The sequence below is a fragment of the Falco naumanni genome, chromosome 4, assembly GCF_017639655.2.
Source record: "Falco naumanni isolate bFalNau1 chromosome 4, bFalNau1.pat, whole genome shotgun sequence".
Classification (NCBI taxonomy): domain Eukaryota; kingdom Metazoa; phylum Chordata; class Aves; order Falconiformes; family Falconidae; genus Falco; species Falco naumanni.
Genome location: NC_054057.1, coordinates 57,950,778 through 57,974,323, shown reverse-complemented (window position 1 = coordinate 57,974,323; position 23,546 = coordinate 57,950,778). Strand labels below are relative to the sequence as shown.

General features: G+C 42.5%; 1 protein-coding gene across 3 annotated transcripts in view; it reads left to right on the top strand.

Moving 5' to 3' along the window:
• The window catches only part of CRHR2 (corticotropin releasing hormone receptor 2), a 160,255-nt gene extending 137,441 nt beyond the window's left edge, over positions 1-22,814 (top strand). For all 3 annotated transcript variants that reach the window (XM_040593089.1, XM_040593090.1, XM_040593091.1), the window contains 3 exons: positions 2,591-2,726; positions 4,465-4,506; positions 21,631-22,814. In XM_040593089.1, the coding sequence (XP_040449023.1) occupies positions 2,591-2,726; positions 4,465-4,506; positions 21,631-21,771 (319 nt within the window). In that variant the 3' untranslated portion in view covers positions 21,772-22,814. The remainder of the gene's footprint in view (positions 1-2,590; positions 2,727-4,464; positions 4,507-21,630) is intronic.
• The last annotated feature ends 732 nt before the right edge of the window (positions 22,815-23,546 follow it).

The window sequence follows — 23,546 nt, the reverse complement described above, 5'->3', positions numbered from 1 at the left end:
TAAGATCCTTGTTCATATTAATATCCTAGCAGAGCCAGAAGTAAAAGAAGAACAGAGTCTGGGCCAAAACAATCATATCATATCTATAGTCAATATCAGTATCGTTACTGATTATTACTGTGTGCATACAGGTATTTACGGTAAGGTTTAATTTTTTTTTTTAAAGTATAGAATATGGGAATAAAGGGTGATTGTGCCCCTTAAGCTGGCACCAGCATCAGTGTAACCACTGAGTGGGTTGTGTCACAGAACTGATGCTCAGGTAATCATCATCTTTATATGGGGTGGGTTCTCAGGTAGATCAGTTCCCCAGTTGTACAACCTCACAAGGACCAGCATGGCAGAAAGGAGAGGACAGGAACGTTTAGCACAGGACAGCAGAAGGAAGGTGGCCTGGCTCCTTCTGGCAGCACTGTGGACTTAGAGCAACCTAAACAGCCTAAAAGCAAATTCTTAGAGATCAGGAGATGCTGAGTGCCCTTCCTCTCTTACCATTGACCAGTGTCATGCAAAATGGTTGGAGCATACGTGGACAGACAGATCCTCACACTGGGAAAAAATGCAGGTTTTGTGGAGTAAGATTGGTCACAATTCTCTAAATAATTTCTAGATAAAATATCAGTGTATCAAGCTAAGGCTTGAATCTTGACATCCTCAAATCAACCTCCTCCTGACTCTGGAGTCAAGGCTGTTTCACAAAACAGTTTTGTTGCAGTAATATGGTTTTGTTGTTTTGCCTGATTCCTTCCTTTACTCCTGTCTGTGGTTTGGGGACAAATGTGAAGTTAATGCAGTAGTCTGATTTTCTTGTTCAGGCTCTTCTCTGCACATTTCCTGAGAAATGCATGGGGAAAATACCCCTTTTTCGTGCTCAAACTTTGTGCCATAAAACTATAAACTAGCATGAAAAGGTCTTGATTCAAATCTCAGTAGGTTTTTATACCTTCCACAGTTTGCAGGGAACACTAGAGATACTACTCTGAGGCAATCTAAAGTAACTGCCTCCATCCTTGAACAGAGGATGGTGATCTTATCCTCACTGCAGGCTCTGAAAAGGAACCCTCTTTTTCACAGCCTAAATAGGAAAGCTTGTAATTCCAGGAAAGCCTGTGGCAAGCCTCGCTGTTCTAAAGCTGAATAGTCCAAACTGAGTTAAGCAAGTGTTAAATGATGTGACAGCTACTTTGTTAAGACACTCATTTTACCCTGATGCTGGCAATGTTTTTGTGCTCCCCTGCCTTGTGTACCTACCTGTCTTTATCTACCTGTTTTGGCATTACACAAAGGTTTAAACAGGCTTAACAAAATTACAGTCTTCTGTGTTTGTACGGTATCTAGCACAATGAGGTGCTGTTCTGCAGCTGACATCCCAAGGCGTTATTATAGTACCAATAATAAAGATTAGCCCCTAATAGTTCTGTTAATAATCACTTACACTTTATTGTGCACCACCTGCTTGTTTATTTATAAGACAGCCCTAAGCAACTGAGTGTGCACTTTTTGCAGAGGGAAAGAAAGCATTTCCACTCCAGGCAGAATCAAAAGATGAGCATGGAGCAGGTCTCAGGGGCACAGCAGTCCTGCCCTGGTCAGCAGCTAAACTGTGCAGTTATCACATCACCCTGAGCTATCAAGAAATCACTCACCAAACCTGCAGAGAATCTCAAGACTTCAGCCTAATGCAAGCCTCATTAATAGGACAGAAACTGTCTGGAGGAATAAGAGAGAGAAAAGGAGTGGTATAAAAAAGGTTCCCATTTTTCCCCTGGAATTCAAAGTGGGGACAAAAAGCAGGATTCAAAGGCAAAGGCTTTCCCAGAACACATTTCTCCAAGTGGTCAGGTACTGGGTGTGAACTATCAAACTCACCTGTGGCTTCACAGCCCACCCCTGCAGCTGTCACTCTTTCTGTGCTCCTCTGCTAAATTCTACCCAGCCTTTCTGACATGGGTTCCCATGGGCTCCCTCCTAAATATCCTCTCCTCAGCACTAAGAAGCTTTTGTTCTTCATTGCATGAGGACACTAGGAGCCTCCATCCTGAGTTACACAATAAGCTGGCCACAAATCTTGCGACTGTTCCTGTACAGGCAGGCTGAGAAGTGTCTAAAACTTGGATGTCCTCCTGGGAAAAATCTCAAATTATTTGGCCATTGTGCAAATATAACCTCCCACTGCTACCCTCAAATGCTCTAGCAGGATGCCTCAAAAGATGGAAGTACCTGCAGGGACTACTTGTGTTCCCTAACTCCATTTGCTATGTTAGACACTAGACAGATGTGAATTTCTTTCTTAAAATACTTCCTTCCTCCAGTTGACTGTACGTATTGGACAGCCCTGAGGAGACAACTCTTAGGCCATCCTTTTGTTTTCTTCTCACCCTGTTTGACATGTGCAGGTGCTGAACTGTCTTAAGGAGGCATCTAAGTTCCCTCTCTAGCTGATGTAGGTACTTCCCTTTCAATTGCTCTGAGACTCATCCCTCTCTCCACTGACGAAGTGATTTATTTGGTTTGGGTCAATCTACAGTGGTTCAGATAACACAGTTGTTCTTTGGTGTGTTCACTTGTGTTTTCTGTTTCTTGTCCCCAGGAAGGCAGTCAAGGCAACGTTAGTTCTTCTGCCCTTGCTGGGCATCACCTACATGCTTTTCTTTGTCAACCCTGGTGAAGATGACATTTCCCAGATTGTTTTCATCTATTTCAATTCCTTCCTGCAGTCTTTTCAGGTAAGACAACAAGTTTACAGCTAGAATCAGCTACTGCTGAAAGGATCATCAGTGCTTTTCACCCATGAAACTTACGGCAATGAAGTCAATGACAGAAATATTAGTTGAAAATAGCTCAGCTTTGTTCACGCGTGCATAATAGATATATAAGTATGTCATATGGAGTGGAGATCTCCTCTCAGACGTGTAGTGGAGGGATTAATCTCCCTTAACATCAGTACTATGTTCAGTCTATAGCTACAGCTTCTCACCTGGGCTCCATCTAAAGTCTATGGAGAGAGATGATGTTTAATTCTATCCTAAACTGCCTGAGAGAGGATGATGACTCACCCTCCCAAGGTACCTCTCTCTTCACAGAGCACACAGTGAGCCCTCCGAGACTTAGACTAGATGTTGCTAAAACAAAGGGAAACGACTCCTACCTATTGGACTTGCTTGATTGAGACATTAGCTGTATTGCCCAGCCTTTCACTCCTGCAATGGTGCATACACTCAGCCATGAGACCATACCAACTGAGAACTCATACCCTGTCTCCTCCCTCCCCTGAATTCAACAGGAGTTCTGCCAGGATGTAAAAGGCAGTGGAAAGTAAGTAATTGCCCCAGGTTTCTGGATTTGGTACAAAACCAAAACTGGCTGAAGACCCTAAATGGTGTTTAGTCTGCTTAGGTGTGTCCTGCAGCTTTACCTCTGCTTAAAGACCTTCTTGAACTAGGGTGGAACTGGGTTTGACATTAATGTTTTCCCTCTGGTATGTGGAGGAACAAGCACTCTGTTACCCAGGATATCAATACAAATATAGAGCACACATTCTGTCAAGCCAATTCTGTGGTTATGGATTACAAAAGTTTTGATCTTTTGATTACTGTTTTTACTGATTGCATGTTTAGCTTTGAAACACAGAGCATCCCACCAGAAACCACAACTGAATATCCAAAATGAAAAATTACCCTTTCAATCTATGAGAAAAAAGGAACTTTAGCCTTTATCAGTGAACTAATCCACATTTTTCATTCCCTAAGATTAATTGTATTTTATATCTGCTGATGCTCACTGTCTCAAAAAATGCTGCACTGGTTATTTTATCATGTTACGAAGACATAAGTAAGAAAGAAAGCACAGATATTCCCTCCTTTATGGTGACAATAATTACAGCCCATTGCTTAAAGTAAAATGGGTAGGATTCTGCTCACAGGTGTAGAGATGAAACTGTCATCATGTTGTCATCTGAGCTTCCAGTTTAGTCATTACAATCTTTGCAGTCATTACAGGGGTCTAGACACTGCTGTCCGCAGATTCCACACAGCAATTCAGATCAGAAGAATGCAAGCACCCTGATGATACACTTGCTCACACAAGACCATCTAAGGCCGTTTGACATCCCCTGTGTCTGAGACATCACGTAGAGCTAGCAGGCATGACATAGCGCCTGTGAGGGGTCTGTACCATTCTGGGGTGGCAGCTGGCAGCTGTAGATACGCTTTAGCATAGCTGAAGTGGCAAACCCCGTTATCCGTGGCCAGCTGTCTAGATTCTAACTCTCATGTCTCACCTGTGAGCTGCAAGTCACTTAGTATTTTCTCATGAAGTTTTTGGGCAAAGATTTCATCTGACTAGAAGTGGATGATCTCAACAATATTATAGTTTTGCTTGGGATGATCCCAGGATAAAGCTCAGTCCCTGATTCTGCATCTTAAAATACATGTCTAATAATTAACTGCTTTCTATTCTTTCCAGGGTTTCTTTGTGTCCGTATTTTACTGCTTCTTGAATGGTGAGGTAAGTAGTGTCCCCTTCTGTCAGTGTAATTCATTCTTGGGAGGTGGAACTTACTTGAATGCCTGCTAAACATGAGGTTTTTTTACATGGGGTCATAGTCCCATCAGTCTGTTGCTCTTGGAGAAGTTTCTGGTAGCGTGCATCTGAATTTCCCAGCCCTTTTTGTCCATGCCCTTTATTCACAAAGCTTTATCAAATTCAGGTTCTTGCCTGGAAGGTCAGGGCAGAGGAAAAGTAGTCTTCTCAGATTATAAAATATTTGTTCTTCTTATTAAGACTTCTTTGAAGTTTCTTATTCATTGCAAATATGATTTCTGTGCATATATGAGCATTACTTCTGAGCTGGGCTGTTGTTAAGGATATGCTGCAGGTGACCCATTTTTATAATTGCCATGCTGAGTTGAGCAAGTTGGTTTTTTTCTGTGTGGGTATCTGAGTGATCAATGCCTGTTGCATTCAGAAGAGAGGGTTGGGGACAGGGTGGTGTTCCTCATAATTAATTTTAGGTACTTCTACTCAAGCAAGAAATGGTTCACTGATATCCTCAGTGTTTGACTTACACCCCACAGTGTGAGAGATTTATCTTTTTTCCCCTGTTTACACTGCCAGTGTCTCATTTACCTACATTTAAGTGTGTCGTATTTTTCCAGTAAAAAAATTGTGTCTCTGCAAAAATTAATTCCATGTCTTAATTATTCCTGCTGTATTGGGATACATTTTGTTTGTGCTGCTTCTTAATTTCATTGTAGGCTATGAGAAAGAATGGGCATGTCTTCTTACTCAGCTGCTTTGTGATATTTTCTATACTTTGGCCAGTGAAGCACCAGTATTATTTTGTTTTGTTTTCTTCATTTCCCCTCTTCCTCAAGAATTCTGAGGTGATGTTAACAAGAAGCAACCCTGTTTTCTCAGATTAAGCACATGCCACTTTTATATACTGGCAGCAGAGTGTTCTCAGTTCTCTTTCCAACTTCAATAAATTCTGACTACTCCATTTGCCTCTTAGTAAACAGGGAGGTGAAACCTCCCCCCAAAAGTACAGGCAGTTTAACTGTGGGACTACAGTTACATCAAAACCTTGCCATATATCTGAGTCGCTCATGATCGCACTTTGTTTTTCTGAGCCACTGTGCTGCAAAATCTGATGAGGTTAAAGGTACCAGAAGTCTGGCGTGTCCCACCAGTACTCCTTGTCATATTCAGCAGGTTTATACTGTTAATGCGGGAGAATCTCCCATGTAGACAGCAGGCTTTTTTTATGTGGGGTGGTTTTTTTCCTTCTTTTTTTTGGGTTGTTTTTTTTTTTCCCCACTGGTGTCACAGTGAACATCACGGGCTAGAACCCCAGCCACATAATTTCATAGTCAGTCAAGAGTTTGTATCACCCTAATGCACTTCCATTTGTGCACGTAGGCTGGGACCAGCTGGCTGTTCACACCAGGCTTTCACTCTTTTGGCTGTTCTGGGATTCTTTCAGCTGTCTTGTAGTGGAAGAAATATCCCCTTCACTAACAGCAGTCTGAAGTTCTTTGTCCAAAGCCATGACCCAACTTCCCATACCCTGTAACTTCAATGAGTTCAGACATAATCAAGCTCATTGAAAGGCAAGATGATTCACCTCATGTACTTCTATGCCTTGATAACGATCTACTAGCAGATCTGGAATGATTTCCATAACTGATTCTCCCAGCTATATCACACTAATATTACAGTTGGAATGGATGTTTCTGTGGGAGTCAGATCAAGGTTAAGCCACCCAACTCAGGTGATGTAGGTGATCTTGATTCATTTCCCTAAACATAGATATTAGTGCCGCTTGATCAGCTATAGAGTATCTAAGGCATCCGCGTGGATCCACCAGATGTTATACAAGACCTGTAGAAGATTCACACCCTCTGGCTGGAAAGTGAGAAGCCAAGTGGGATATGGTGGGGCTTCTCAAATGGCTCTCTATGCCATTAAGTCAAGCCAGTCAATACAATCTTCTTCTCATTAGCTTAGCCTACAATAGACGTCTTTATTTGCTCACCTGAACAACATTACTCTTCACTGACAGTGTGGACTAGCTCTCCACTATTATGCATGCCTAGACATTCTGTTCACATGTAGACACCTACAAATAGCTGAATTTATGAGCAAAATCTTCCCTGTAGCCATATATTTACAACTTCCACTTGGCTAGCTGAACCATGGCAATTCCCTAACTACTTCTTTAAGGCATAAAAGAAGTCTAAACCCCCCCAAATATTGCAGCATTGTCTATTTCAAAACTGTGCAAGACTTTGGACTAATCTTAATGTACTGTGGGAATGTTTTTGAAGTATAACAGTTTTAAAGGGTGACGTTTCCTGCTCTGTTCTAGTTCCAGCTTCACACAGCTTAGGAACAAGTAGCAAATTCAGTAAATTTTCAGAGCTTTCTGGGTTTGTAATCATATTGTCTGGAAAAAAATTTGCATCTTATAGTATACTATTGTAAAAGCTCTCCCTTGCGGTAATGCCTGTCTTCCCCAGATCTTCACATACTCATCAAGCATTCTAAAAAGAGTTTATGTTTCCCAGATCACATCCTGAAGGCTACGTCACATCACATTGCAACAGCTTGCAATAATGCTGTGTTTTGCCTGTCTGTGAAGTGAGAGACCTGTACAGGCCACGCTGCCAGCTGAGGCATAGATGAAGGCCTTGGTTGTAAGCATAGCAAAAGTGTGTTTTCTTACTGTAACCCTCCATGTCAAAGCAGTGAAAGCCAGGCTGATTTTCTGCTCAGTTAGATTTTCAGTACATTGTTTTCGCAGTTATTTGCTATGACAAAGCCTGTTTTTTTAGTGCATGCAAACAGCATCACCTCAGAAGTACAGTAGTGCTGAAATATCATTTGTATTCTCCTGACATCAGTTGCTCTCAGAGGGACATCCCTACTACAAGTGGTGATGAAGATAATGCCACTCAATCCACAGGAGGTACCACCAGTCTTAGTGAGATCCACAGCAGATTTTGCTCTAAAGGAGGAAAATAGCCTGTCAGTAGTAGCCTTTCAGTAGCTTGAAATCCTTATAAATAGCACTGAAACTTTGTTGAATTATCTCTTCAGTGAGTCTGATATTCCTGTCTCTGTGATAGAGTGATGACTTGCTATCTCAGAAGGTTTTAAGTAATCCAGGGTTTCCAGTTAGGACAGAGTTGGGTTCTTTAAATGCATGTAATAGGCTTTAGTAGGTTATTCATCCCACACAGTGCCGGGCCTGCACTGAATGAAGAGACAAGCAAAAAGGCTAAAAAAGCCATTAATTTAAAGCTTTAATGATGCTGTGATCTCAGCTGCATCTCTACCATTTCATATTTGATACAGATACCACTAGGTACTTACAAGCTTCCAGTAACTGTCTGTAGTAGAGCTCAAAAATACGGATAGCCTTCCAAAAAAACCATGGTCTTCACACGGTCTTCAACGAGTGCTTCATGTCTGGGAGAATGAAGTACTTCAGCTTTTCTTAAAGGCAGACTTGTCTCTTCACAATTTTTGTATTTCCATTTGTTATGGGACTATAGCTACTGCTTTTAGTGGAAGACAGAGAAAACACCTTTGTGGATCCTTCAAGTGTGAAGAAATGGCTGTAGAGATGTTCTACTCACCATGCAGCCACATAAAAAATCCTAGCTAATCTAGTTAGACTACTGGTTTGGGTTTTTTCTAAGGCTTGGTGTGTCATTGTACTGAGTTTTCTTAGCAAGAAGCACTTGGCTGGCTCTGGCTTTTACAAGCCAGCCAGATACCACGTTTGGGTTTTGTGTCTAGAAACCATGGTGAAGTGCTGGAAGTACTTTCGGAAAAGGAGAATAATAGGAAATAAAGGATCTCCTATAGGAACAGAGATGACATTGTTCTCATCAACCATTGAGGGAGCCATGCAAAATTCCTTCCCTGTCAGGACTGGAATTAGATGCAGCCTTTGTGCTAGAATTTAATGTTCTCAGAATAAGAAGCTACAATTAATCCCAGTCATTTTTGAGGAAAGGGAGTTTTGCAGTGGATTTACTACCTGTGTTGTTGAAGTGCACTTACACGTTGCAGTGAGATTTGATAATTGTTAAGAGAGTATTTCTCAATCTCTTTGATGTGAGAATTACTGTGTTTGGGTAGAAGAGTAGCATTAATACCAGTTGCTGGAATTTGAGCAAATGGCAGAAATTTTACTTAAGGCTGGGTTGTGACAGTCGTGGGAAATGGAGCCATGTGTCACAACCAACCTGTGACCTGGAAATAAAGGGGAAAATTCAATGACTTCTGACAGCTATATATTGTACCAGTCGGTCCAGTTACTACAGTATCTGAACATCTGTGTAGCTTCAAAACTTCTGTACAACTACAATTGGGTTTAAAGATCAAAATCAGCTTCTTAAAAAACACTCAGAATGTGACAGTCTGTTCCTAAGGAGAGTTTGCCCACATAAGGGAGCAGTGAGTTGGACTCAGTGATGCTTATGGGTCCCTACCAACTCCAGATATTCTATGATTCTACGATTTTATTCTGTGATCATAGTTGAAAGTTATCAGTTTCTGTCTTTTTGTCAGTGTTCTATCTGTGAAGTTTAGCAAATGAAACAGAACAGTTTTTTCTCTGTAACCTCTTATAGCCTCCCTTGATTTAAACAAACATGTCCTTATGACTTAGGGGTTTTCTTCCTATGAGGTCTTTTGCTCCAGATCAGAGTTGTTACACAGCTGTGCTGCTTGAATAGATCTGATGTTCTAGTGGAGAAGGCAGTGCCTCCAGCACTCTGATGATGGCACTTTGGTGATACAAGATACCGCCACAAAAAGGTCTTGGTCCTGATACCGCAGTGATTTGGTCTGACAGTGCAGCAGTGGGATCACTGAAGGGGAAAAGTGAAGCTATTAAATTACAGTCCATGGAAAGAATTTCAGATGGGAAGAGTTTATTTCTTTATGCTTTGGAGCAGATATTTAACCTGGGAACACAAACCTCTCTCTTTCCCTCATTTCCACAGCACACAGTGTTTCACACAGGTTTTGGACTGTTGGATGCCGTGACAGTTTAGCTGATGGGCCAGGTCTTGAAAGAGTGTGTATCATTTGTGCCCCTCTACTGAAGATATTTTCCTTCAGTTATTGAATATGAATGTCTTTCCAAGCCAACACATTATACACAGGTTATTCCAGTGAACCTAAGGAGAAGCAGCCGTTTAGATACAAAGTTGGCAGGTTGTTAGGTTTTATTACTTCCAAAAAGCTCTGAAGCTGTTTTGAACAGACTGTGTACACCATGTATGGGCTATAAGAGGCCATTGGCACTTGACATATTAATTTGTGTAGAGACTTTATGGAAAAAAAGTTGTATTTTTTTGGACACAGAAAATCTGCTAGCACTAGAAGGCAAAAATATGCACATTTAATTTAATTTGAGTAGTGAAGATCATCTCTGGACTTCCAAGAAAATTGAGGATGAGAGGTTTCTGACAATTTAAGATGTTATGAAAAATGGCATAATGAAAAATACGTATGCATTTACATTAAAGCCACTTAAAAAGAATGAATGTAGGTTGTGAACTTCTTTTTCAATGACCGCAAAAATCAAGATGATCCTCAACTTTTTTTTCTGTCAGCTCACAGATCACAAGACTGAATTCAATTTCATATAACACTGGATTAAAATAAAAAAAGACATTTCAGATGGAGGTTTTTTTGAATGAAGATAGATTAAATGGTTTGAAACTGTGCTGAGGAGAATGCATTTCCACAAAACTCCTGTTAGACAACTTGTATTGCAGCCCACTAAATAGTCTTTAGGGTTTTTTAGCTGATTAAATTTATTCTACCTAGATCAGTTTGCTTACAACAAGATAATAGTGTGTAATCAGGGATATGCTTTCATGGTACCTCATCCTTCCATAGAAACCACTAAATCATCTCTTCAGCCTCTGTAGTACAAGCTGATGAATTCAATCCAGTAACAGGCTTGATAGAATGTGTTTAATTAAAGCCTGTCTTTCAAAAGGGTATCTGGTGTGGGATTCATCTCACGTGGTACTTTGGATTTTTTTGACAATGATCTGAAGAACTGAATGTTGGATAAAAACATCACTATCCCATCCAGGTCACAGCCAGACCCGAAACTGAATAAAAGCTCAGTGAAGTCTGTAGTCTTTAGGCATATGTAGAGTAGCCTTATAATTGTTTGCATGATATGAAACCCAGGAAAAATATTCATTAAACTTCCAGTACAAAAAGAGGCTCACTGTTATTAGGCCAATGAAGACAGTTGTCACCTTTGGCTTTTCATAGGAGAGCATCAAGGGAAGACAACAGAAGGCAGCAGTGACACTCACTACACTATAAACACTCGTTGTTGATCTCTAGGCTCGCAGCTCACTTACACGTTCTTCATACTTTCGTCTCCAGGGTCATTTTTCGGTTCTTTAGTATGCACCTTCTGCTCACAGGCAGATGGGTACAGCACTCCCAGCACTTCTATTCTCTCTTTGACTCATTCTAGAAAAAAAACATCTTTAAAGGGAGATGGATCTTCCCTCCATTTCCCTTTGTAGTGTGGTATCTACCTTCTCAGTCAGACCTCCTTGCTGGTGGTGGTTTTCTCCTGAGAAAAAATAAAGTATTTCAGAGAGAAAGAAAGTGCATTTACAGTGTTTCATATTCCAGATATCCTTCTGTACACTTGTATTAGCTTTGGTTTTATGGCTGCTGCTTGTTGGAGTCTGGAGGGGGAGAGGTCAGATCTGAGATGCTGCAGCATCTCCTAGAAAAGGAAATAAAATATTTCCAGGAGCCGCTGGTAAACCTCCAGAGGAATGACAACCTGACTGATAGGGTTGGCTCCACTTCTGCTACCTCAACAAAGACATGATGGGAACAACAGGATAATGGAGGAAAGATCCCTGTCTCCAGAAAACACCTGTCCTTGTTATTGGGTGCTTCAGGTCATTTCTAATGACCGCTGATGCTGATCCATCAGAGAGTTCTGTGATCCTTGAAAACCTTATCAACCCTAATGAGAGGTAATAGCATAGCTGTACCATAACAGGATGCTTCTGAATGAAGGTGATTGTGTGTGAGAATGACCTGATTTTATAAAGTGATGGTGCCTGATGAAGGGCTAGGCAGAGAAAAGCAGTCTCCGCTATCAAACAGAATGAAGGAAAAAAGGGAAATCCAGATTAAACATGGAGAAAAAAAATCATAGTGAGGATTTTTAAGCACTAAAGGAGAGGCGCAGAGGTGTTTTGAGGTCTTTGCCATTGGATGTACTCAAAATGACTGGATAAGGCCCTGACATAATTTCAAAACTGGATAAAATTTCTATACTGGACTTGCTTTCATCATGGCATTGGACCAAAGGACTTCTAAGGTCCCTTCCAACCTTAATTATTCTATAATGCATTAATCCTATGTCCATAATAAGGTGGCTGTCCTTCATTTCTAACCATGTCCTAGAGGGATACATAACTAGCAAGGCCTGTGTCTGAAACCATCCTGCAGAGCATGAATTCTTAGCTCAAGCAGGCCTCAGATTCTAGTATTATCTGGTCAATATCAATAATCACCTAGGAATTAACATTTAAAATGCAAAGCAATTAGCTGACTTAGAAAGAAACCATAACCAGAGAGGAATAGAACAGGTTACTTCATTAGACAGAACTGTAATTTATTCTCACAACAAGGTGCAAGGCAAGGATAAATATGTTTAATTTTTTTTGTGTTGACCCTTTATTCAGGCACCATCTGTCTCTCAAAATCTATTAAGCTCAAAGTGGCTTACTTTGATCTGATCATCTTGGGAGGGTATTCATTATAATTGCCAGCTATGAATCACCACCTAAATGGTTAGTCATCCACCTGCCCATCAATCTAAGCAGACTTCACATTAATCATTCTGAACCCAAAGGACATGCATTAAGCGTTCCTTCAAATCACTGAATAAATATGAATATGGGTGTGGACTAGAGGGCTAAAGTTTAATTCCACCGCCCACAATGATTGCTTTCTGCACTGTCGTGGTTTAACCCCAGCCAGCACCTAAGCCCCACGCAGCCACTTGCTCACTCCCCCACAGTGGGATGGGGGAGAGAACTGGAAGAGTAAAACTGAGAAAACTCGTGGGTTGAGATAAAAACCGTTTAATAAGTAAAGCAAAAGCCATGCAAGCAAAGCAAAACAAGGAATTAATTCATCACTTCCCATTGCAGGGAGGTGCGCAGGGCTGCAGCACCAGTAACGGGGACTGGGGAAGACAAATGCCATCACTGTGAATGTCCCCCTCTTCTTCTTCCCCAGCTTTATATGCTGAGCATGACGTGGTACGGTATGGAATGTCCCCTGTGGTCAGCGGGGAGCAGCTGTCCCGGCCATGTCCCCTCCCAGCTCCTTGTGCCCCCCAGCCAGCGCTGGTGGGGTGGGGTGAGGAGCAGAAAAGCCTTCGGCTCTGTGTGAGGCCTCGGCAATAACAAAAACATCCCTCAGTTATCAACATTGTTTCCAGCCCAAATCCAAAACATAGCACCACACCAGCTACTGTGAAGAAAATTAACTCTTATCCCAGCCAAAACCAGCACATGAGCAAAAATGCCCAACAGTGTATGAGCACCACTCCTCAATGCCCCAGAGGATGCCTGGTCACTATGGTCTCAACTGAAGAGATCAAGCCTTCCCTTTGGGACCACCAGGCAGCAGTCCATTACAGGACTGCAGTCTCCTCTCAGTACCCACCTCCCACACCCAGATGCACTCTGGTAGAGTCACCTTCACTGCTGTGACTCCAGTAGGTGCTCTTCAGGCTGGGGTCCCGCCAGAGAGAGAAAAATGAGAAGTCCAGGCACAGGGAAAAGGTAGCAACTGCTCTGAAGGTCCTTCCCCATCCCATCTTCCTTTTCACTACACTGCTGTTGTAAACGGGACTCCAGAGCACTCCACAAAAAAATCACAGAAGCTTGAGGTGGGCTGATGGCATTCACAGCCCCCCTCTCTGGTGGTTAGTCCTGGTCCTTTGTGGCCCAGAAGAAAGAAGCAGCATTTGCTTCCACCCCAAAATGTGTGGAAAATCTTTATAATTAGTCAGAACTGGTCTAACTTCTCAATTACATACAATAACAAAATTGCGCTGTTGTGATCTTAGAAATAAAACTTCAACATCCCAGTCTGGCAGGTGCTGCAAAACCATCCGTCTGTTACCAGGTTGTATGGAATTGCTGCCAAAGACTCCAGCTAGAAATGAATTGCAGATCAGTTAAGCAGGCTAATTATTTTAGGGAGAAAAATAAACTTAGCAATGTTACATAAAATACTGGTGTGATGTAGGCTATTTGGGGGGAAAAAAAGAGAAACAAAAAAGAGTTCCGTCTGAGCATTGTTTTGATTTCGTTTGAGCCTTGCAGATTGTTTTGAGTACATCCCTACTTTAGGAGGATTAAACACTGATAATGGCCTCTTTATAGAGATGTTTGGTTCCTTTTTTTCTCTAATGGTAACATGACTGTCTGTGGCCTGAGGGACCGGGAGCCTTTTAAAGCCATGCGAACAGGGTAAGAGGTGGCTATAGGACATATATATAGTTGCTCAGCAATGTAAATTATTTACAGTAAATAGATAAGGACTCACTCCGACCTCTCTGAGAGTGTTAGCGTTCCTCATCTGCAGATGCCTGGGTCTGTCAGGCCAGCGGTCTCTGTGCTTAGGCAGTTCTGTTTCTTTGCTTCCATTCAGGACTCCACTTAATCCTTCCAAGGATCTAGAGAGGCTTGACCCATAAGCTTCTTCACAGCATTTACTATTAAATCCAGCATTTACCGTCCCTTCTCCCTTTGGGGACACCCTAACTCTTTTGAAAACTTTCAAGGTACCATGTAAGGCATCACCTTACAGTGGTTTAAGTTCTCTTATGTAATGGATGGTATTTATCCCCCTAACATTAGACATCTAATACATACACATATGCAGTTGAGCTGATCACCCTCAACTTCATTTATAAGCAGTGCTTCCCCCAAATGAGGGTAGATTTGAACTGACCTATTTTAGGTGACTCTTTTTGATGAACTGTTGCCAATACATTAAGGCCTTTCCTATGTCTGCTGGATACAGAGAGAGGCCAGGGCTTCAGAAACTTCATGGCTGGATACAGAGAGAGGCCAGGGCTTCAGAAACTTCATGGAAGTGGAGTACACTGCAGAGTCAGACACAGTGAGACAACTATCTTGAAATTTAAAGTCTGCATAGCCAGTTCCCTTTTGCTGATCTGGGCATTGCTTGAAAGTTCCCCTTCCTCATCTGTAGCTTACAATAAGACTGAATAACTCTTCATCAACTTTTTCCACAATTTGCACCTCCATTAATAACCAAAGATGTTTAAAATCCAAAGTTATTCTCCAGTTACCTCCAACTGCAGCACAAGGATCTGAAACATGGCATGAAGGTGCTTAAGTGTAGGCGGAACTTGATGAATTCGTCACTGAAACCTATTTTTGTAGAGCAAAAATAGGTCTGTTACAAAGGCCACTGAGATCTATATAAACCTTTTTAATTTGCCTTTGGATTAGATTTTCTGGGAGTAAAAAGTTGCTTATTAGCAAAGCAAGAACTTAATTAGGGTTATGTAGTCACAGACTGCTGAACACCCTGACGATTCTATACTCAGTACCTGTTATCCCTCTGCCCCTCACTTGTTAACACTTTCACGTAAGAGTTTTTCTCTGGGACAGAGTATGGCGGCATCCCAATAATATTACTTCCAGCTTCCATTGCCATCACAGCTCATTTAATCTTACTCTTCTTATCAGACCCTTCTTTTTTACCTACATTACTGCTATTATATTTTAGTATTACATCAAGAAGCCCCAGGTGAGTGGGCCCCTTTGTTCTAAGCACTGTGTAAATGCATTAAGCTTTCTTCCTTTGCTAATAAGACAATAACAATACAAAACTAGTGTCTGTTTTATCAAAAGCAAACCTTCTCTGCATGTTTTCGTCCTTGTCTACATCTCTCATTTGTTTTGTTCAGAGGAGGGGGAGGAGGAGAGGTTTATAACAATTTTTATGATCAGATGTGATTTTCAGATGTGATCTGAAGGTTTGAGAACTCCTCCATCAGGTGATCCAATCAGGAAAGAAAAACTAACGCCCACTGACGTCTTTCCATCCCATCACCTGAATTCTTTCTCCTGACTGTTCTAAAGCAATCCAGCTGAGAGCAGTGCCCACACTCTCTAGGCACAAATCTGTTGGTAAATCTGATTTGACCACCTGTTCAGGAACTGTGATTATTCACAGCACGCAAAGTGCAAAGAGCTGAAAAGGGTAATTCTGAGTAACTGCAAGAGAAAGGCAGACCAAGGGTCAGCACAGAGAACTGAGCCCTCCGCTCAGCAGCATGGATAAACTTTGTCATCTCCAGCAACTAAAGTTACAGAGAGGTATAGCTGATAATTTGTTTTCCAAAGATTCTTTGTTAAGCTTTAACTGCTGATGACATCTTTGGGCTGTTACAGGCAAGTGCTGTTAATTTCAGGTCATAGATGTGCAATACTGACTCTAGGACATGGTACTGACTCTACAAATGCTTAATGGATGGAGGTAGTTGCTCTCATGGTGACTAACAACCAGGTTAGAAGTTGCTATTTTGCTTTATCTTTTTCTGTTGCTCTTTGGCTGTGTAATAGCTTTTTGGGTGTCTTTTTTAACATGTTATTGTAGCAATAGCAACTGGTTTTCTTTTCTATTTGCTGACCTAAAGCTAAGCTAGCATTTTGTTTCTGAGTTTGATTCCAAGAGATAAATTTGAGTTTAATCTTTTCTTCTTGTTCTATGGTTGCATCCTAATTGCAGTGAATTATTCTGTCATTAAGAAATGCTTTGCACTCACCTCTGTAAGTGCAGAATCTGCTTCCATGTGCCCAATCCATTAGGAATGGCTCCAGCTGTACAAGACAGCATTTTTGTTACTACTTTTTGTTCTTTCTCAAAGCTTGTAAACAGTATCATAAAAGCCATTTTAACAACTGCTTGTTTAGACTCCCATCTTTATCTCCAGGTGACTCTTTTTGACTTGATTGGTTTGAAGCACAAATGATAAATCTAATCTGGCTTCACTGGCTGAGTAAGTATCTGTTCACACAAGTTGCTCAGTAACACAAAAAGCCCACCAGATGATTCCCCTTTTCAAATGCTGCTGCAGGTGCACCTGTGACACATAAACTCACAGGACTGCCAGGCTGCTATTAACGTCTGTGATAGACGTTATATAAATATATATATTTATATAAATAAAAAAGACTGTGCTTTACACAGAGATTTGCTCTCTGCTTTTGCACCAAAGATTAAGAAATTCACCTCTTTGAAGGACTTCAGTTGATTCCAGACTCCCTGCATAAGGGTGTATTTCACTCTGGCAGAAAGGAGAGAAATTTCTTCTAACAATATTTTAGCATTTGGTGACATCTGGGGAGAAATGAGCATTCCAGAAGCAACATCCTCCTGTAGGTCAAGTCCCATGTTCTTCATAGGACAATTTCCCATGACAGTGGTTACCCCTCTGGCACTTTACATGTTACTTACACCATTTGCCTTAGGTGCCCAATATTCAGCTAAGCTGATTTTGTTGAGCAAGAGCTTATTCATTCCACATATCTAAGTCACTCCTTAGGGAGATTGTCTCTCTTTCTCTATTGTCTATATTGAAAGCATAAATAAGTGTCCAATACTAGGTGTCAAGCTGTCAGGTGATATGCGTCCCCTCCTTGTATGTACTCTGAGACATGTATTTCCCTTTGGATGTATTTTATATCCTACTTACATCCAGAATCCGAAATAAGTATCCCTTTGCTGCTCCAAGTAGAACTGTGATAGATTTGCAAGTAGTGGGCATCCAGGAAAATACAACACCATGATGCGTCTTTCCACTGTTTCTGGTGTTGCAGCAGGAGGGTTCAGTGAGTCATTGAGGTCAGTTTGATAAGACAGTGAAAGTCAGCGGTCCAGGCTGGCTCCTACTGTAGTGTATGACTGAGTCAGCCCGTCCTGACTCTGGCTATCTCATATAACTCATTTTTTAAACTGACCAAATGCCATCTTGAAACTAGCAGAGGCAAGTTGTACCTACTACTTCATAATGAGAGGCTCTTCCAGAAATCCCCTGCACTGTTGTTTAATCATGTTATTCTCATTTTTGTCTCAAATTCATTCATGAAGATCATGCTCCTCCTGGCAATGCTGTCTTTTAATTTTAATTCTTCTTTCACTGGATGTTCACTCTTCCCCTTCTCCATGCAAGCAGTCCTATTCCTTCACAGCCTTTATTTTTCTAGGGTCTGTCCCACCCCTATTAAGTGTAAAATCCATTTTTTTATATTGAAACAAATAATTGATCCAAAATCAAAAGAAAGAAATTGAGTGTGGCACTCACCTTACTATAAACATCTGCACCTACTTGTCTGGAATGGTGGATCAAGCAGCACAGATCCCACATAGTTGAGAACATAATGAAAGAAAGATCCTCGGGTCCGATTTGCCCAAGCTGTGCCTTCTAGGAGGGCTCTGACTGAAAAGCCACAGTCCCAGGTTCAGAATTCCCCTAACGAGGCACCAAAGAGGGAAACTGCAAAACTCTTCCAGGCTGATACAAACCTGAAATGGAGTGTAAAGCTGGGGTTGAGAGGGGATTGTTTGGTGCCAGACCACAGCACTACAGAGTTTCTACGCACAGCGCTACAGACTAGGGATGTGTCTATGCCCCTGAAGGCCCACCAAGAAATAGGAGGATTGAAATCATCTGAGCGAAGGAGTGCAGATCCTCACTTCACATGTCCTTCTATGAACTCTCACCTCAGAGGAGGCAGCTGGCAGAGGAGCTTGCCAAGCCACTCTTCTTCATTTATCAACAGTTCTGGCAAACTGGAAAGGTCTCAGAAGACTGGTGGTTAGCCAATGTGGCACCCATCTACAAGAAGGCCAGCAAGAAGGATCCAGGAAACTATAGACCTGTCTGCCTGACCTCGGTGCCAGAGAAGGTTATGGAGCAGATCATCCTGGCGCCATCACGCAGCATGTGCAGGACAACTGGGGTTTCAGGACCAGCTAGAATGGGTTTATGAAAGGCAGGTCGTGCTTGACTAACCTGATCTCCATCTAGAACAAGATGACGTGCCCAGTGGATGAGGGAAAGCTGTGGATGTTGTATATCCGGACCTTAGTAAAACCTTTAACACCATTTCCCACAGCATTCTCCTGGGGAAACTGGCCGGTCATTGGTTGGACAGGCTTATGCTTCACAGGGTAACAAACTGGCTGCACGGCCGGCCCCAAAGAGCGGTGGTGACTGGAGTGCCACCCAGCCGGCACCAGTCACGAGTGGTGTTCCCCAGCGCTCCGTGCTGGGGCCAGTCCCGTTTAATCTCTTTATCGATGACCTGGACAGGGGGATTGAGGGCACCCTCGGTCAGTTTGCAGATGGCACCGCGCTGGGTGGGAGCACTGCCCTGCCGGGGGGCAGGGGGCTCTGCAGGGTCTGGGCAGGCCGGGCCGAGGGGCCAAGCGAGCTGTGTGAGGGTCACCCCGGCCCCGTGCCGGGCCCTGCCCGGGGGTCACACCAGCCCCAGGAGCTGCGGGCTGGGCACTGCCCGGCGGGGAAGGGGCTGGGGGAGCTGGCTGATGGCCAGCTGAACATGAGCCAGCAGTGTGCCCAGGTAGCCCAGAAGGCCAACAGCATCCTGGCCTGTACCAGAAACAGTGTGGCCAGCAGGATGGGGACAGTAATTGTCCCCCTGTGCTCGGCACTGGTGAGGCCGCACCTCAAATGCTGTGTTCAGTTTTGGACCCCTCACTGCAAGAAGGACATAGAGGGGCTGGAGCGTGTCCAGAGATGAGCAACAAGGATGGTGAAAGGTCTGGATCACAAGTCTTATGAGGAGCGGCTGAGAGAACTGGGGGGATTGCTTAGCCTGGAGCAAAGGAGGCTCCAGGGGAACCTTACCGCTCTCTACAACTACCTGAAAGGAGGTTATATCAAGGTGGTGGGGGGGTTGGTCTCTTCTCCCAGATGACAAGCAATAGGACAAAAGGAAATGGTTTCAGGTTGCCCCAGAGGAGGTTTAGATTGCATATTAGGAAAAATTTCTTTACCAAAAGGGTTGTCAAGCATTGGAACAGGCTGCCCAGGAAGGTGGTGGAATCATCATCCCTGGACGTATTTAAAAGGCCTGTAGATGCAGTGCTTAGCGACACGGTTTAGTGATGGACTTGTCAGTGGTGGGTTAACAGTTGGACTTGATGATCTCAAAGGTCTTTTCCAACCTAAGTGATTCTATGATACTGTGTTTTAACTTGTCAGGCCATCATTCCTGTTCATCTAGAACAGCTAATACTGACAGTGTGTGGTTTGGGTGGGAAATACCTCTGCTATTAGAGCTCACCAACCCTTCTGAGCATCCATCAGACAGCATGTTGGAACTGGTCTGAAGTGGGGTTGGGGAGTGTGTGTTCCTCATGTTTTGAGTAGACTTCACACTGCACCTGAAGGCAAACCACAAGCTATAAAAGAAAAAGAAAAGCAGTAGCTGTGTAGCTTTGGACAATTTGTTTCATCACCATCTTCCCTGCAGTCCCAGTGGGGACTATAGGTACACCCAGGATGGCTTTGATCTACCTCACTCAGGTGCTGATAGCTGAGAAGCTGTGTCAGCATGGGTTTCACACGGGCTGTGCAAGCTCATCCCAGGCCTTGCACAGTTGCCATGGTAGCTGGCCCATGTTGAGGGCGACTCTGCAACAACATCGCTGCTATTAATACCCAAGCTTTAGCCTGCTGATAGCAAAATGAGGATAAAAGCACTCCCTTACTTTTGAGGGATGCAGTGAAGATAAGTACATGAAGACTGCAAAACATTCAGGGTAAGATATCAATATCGTCTAAATTTAGCTAAATTTATAATCCAGACATCTAAAACAGAGCTGGTTGCCCAGACTCATTTCTAACTGATGAAAGGAATTAGGTATTTTTCATCTGACCACAGTATCTACCCTGCTTTGGACATCTGCTTTCGGAGGAGATGAATCATACCCTTTACCCATACTACTGATTCTGTCTTGGTCAGGAAGAGAGCTATGGGTCAGTGGCTGAGATGTAGTGTCTACATTATATTATTTATAACCTCATCCTCTAAACAGTTGTGTTTCTGGTAAAGGATGCCCTGGCTTCATATAGAGGTTGTATGTAAAAATGCTCTTTTTACAAAGCTGGCTGAATTTTAGGTTGGCAGCAGAATATCAACAACTTTTCTGAGTGCCGTGAGTACAATTACCCATTGGCTGTCCAAGAAGCTGGTCCCAGATTCACCTAATCTAATTTTGTAGGTTTACCTGGCCGCCTAGGTTAGGGATCTGAATGGCCCTCATATCTATGGTAAGCAGAGATCAATAAGAGTATCCAAAAATTGGTCTTAATGTTTCATTCCAGGTTCTGACTTGGAGACTTCTCTGTCAGTGATTTGGCAGGAACTGGTTTCACTTTATGTTAGGAGTATCTCAGCCCTTCCCTCCCATTCTGTGTGAGGCTAGGATTCCTGTCACCTCTTTCTCTTGCTTATATGCACATATATCTGAGCTACAGTACCTGGGATCACTCTGTGATCCATGCAAAAAAATATGCACCTTAAGTTCAAAATTCATCTGACCTATTTGCAAGCATCTGCTTAAGGATGATCTTCTGTTGACTGCAGAGCAACTCAACAGTGCCTGTGAAAGATGCTTCCAGGGATTAGGTCAGGTGTGTCTTTGTAGTAGACACCAATGCTTAGTTAGATGATCTGTGTTTCTCCATATACAAGGGAAGCAGGGGCAACTATAGCTCCTGTGATAGGTCTAAGACCTCTGTCAGGTGCGCTCACCTTGAGGGCTTGACTCAGCTGCACAAGCCGAGGCATGCTTTTCCCAGAGTGCAGCACCTGAAACAATGTCAAGTGAACTAGATGCTCATGTTTAGGCAGCTGAATCAAGCCCTGTATGTTTCAGTGGCTTGACACATATCATCATTTGTCTGAGTGCTGTCTAGTGTCCCTCTACAGATACCCGAGTATTCTAAGTGTTCTTTTTTCTTTTCACCAGGTCCGTTCTGCTGCCAGGAAAAGATGGCATCGCTGGCAAGATCATCACTCCCTCCGAGTGCGTGTGGCACGCGCCATGTCTATCCCCACCTCTCCGACACGGATCAGCTTCCATAGCATCAAACAGACCGCAGCCGTGTGATATGTCCCGCAAAACACATGCACTACCTGGTGGCCTTCAGGGTTCTTCTTTCTTCACTCTCCCCAGGCCCCTTTCTTCAGACTTTGTTGCTTTATTCTGCACTGATCTCTTTCGCAAAGAAGTACCATCATGTTTTTGTGGACTCTCATCTCCCATATTCATGATGCTGCTTAAAGGCAACCAGGCAAAAGCCTCTTGGAGTAGGCAGTGGCAAAACAGATTCAAAGAAGAAAGAGATTCAATGCTGACTGTGTCTTGTGGAAGTTCACTACAATACAAAGTCTAAAACAGCACACTGGCAGGAACAATTTTTTTCTCCTTTCTTTTCTTTTGTTTTGTTTTTCTGTTTTCCCCTTCTGTATTGTGGTGAACAAAGACTATTTTTAACATACTGCCCAACTCGCCTTGTATATTGATTCCCAATGATTTGAACAGCTTGGTGTGTAGATAGCCCACCTCTTTCTTGTTCCTTTGTAAAAATTTCTTCTCTGCAGAACTGTCATTTGAGAACACGTGGCAGCAAGAAAAAGAGCGTCTGAAGGGTGGTGTGAAAAATCCTGATTTATCTGTCCTTCCCCATTTCTCCCTTTGATAGACTGGGAGTTGGCTATGGCATCGCTGGACTGTTTAATGCAGGGCACATTGCCTTGCAAGAACCATGCCCTGGTCATACACAAATTTTTGGAAAGGACAACAATATCTCTAGATAGCTCTGTAAAGTATCCTTATTCCTCTTAGCCTCACACTTTCGACACAATGTAAGTAGCTTTTGGAAAGTCCTTGGGGTTTTTTCAGCTAAGAGGATCGGGATGGCTAAGAACACAAAACATGTTTTCTGGGTTGAAAAAATATAAAAGGGAAGCACTGTACAAATAATGATGAAAAGAGGTTGTTTGCATTATGAGGATAGTGCTACATGCTGCACAATTATCTATTGAGCATTTTGAACTAGAGCAGATGTATCTACTAGGCTTTTTATGTGATGTTCAAAAATACTGTATATTTTCAATAATAAACACTACTCTGGGTTGGTTTCAGTAAAACCAGGCATTGTTTTCTTTACTCTGGAAAGGAAGAAGACACCTATCTTGAGTGTTTTTATATCTAAGATCAGGGAAAGGAATCCTGATTGATAATGAGCCAATAAGAACAACGTCATGATAAAATCTGATCAAGAGGGCATCTAAATGCAAGATGAATTGTCTCCCTTCTGAACTCATGGTGTTACACTGGATCCTTATCCTTCTGCACTCCCCTTCCCTCTACTGGGCTTTGCAACAGCAGAAAGAAAAAAGCAAGTTGTGTAATATATTCTCCATCACCTGTATCTGACCAGTGCTGGAGTAATTTGCTCTTACCACTTTAGCATGTTTATTTTTCATTCACATGTTTTAGAGTACTTCCGAGCAGAAGCTGGATTTAAATCTCCAGATTTAAATAGGTCTTTCTCTAGTTTTCAGAACTACATAGGGCTGGAAAATATCTTGGAAGACACTGATGTTAATCCCCTGCTTTTGGAGGCATCCTGTCCTAACAGCTCGAGCACATTCAACTTTGAGCTGATTAGCAATGCATAGCAAATTAAATTAACAAATTAAAATTTTGTAATTTTTCCACCTCTTAACTCTCTTTTGGATTCATGTGCCTCAATAAGATAACGAAGGAAGGAGGGAGAAGGGAGATATCTATCTAGTTAGACCTATTGTGTCTGCCAAAGAGGAGGAGCAGGAAAGAGCCTTCACACATAGCCTTCCATGTGGTGTGCCAACTAGCAT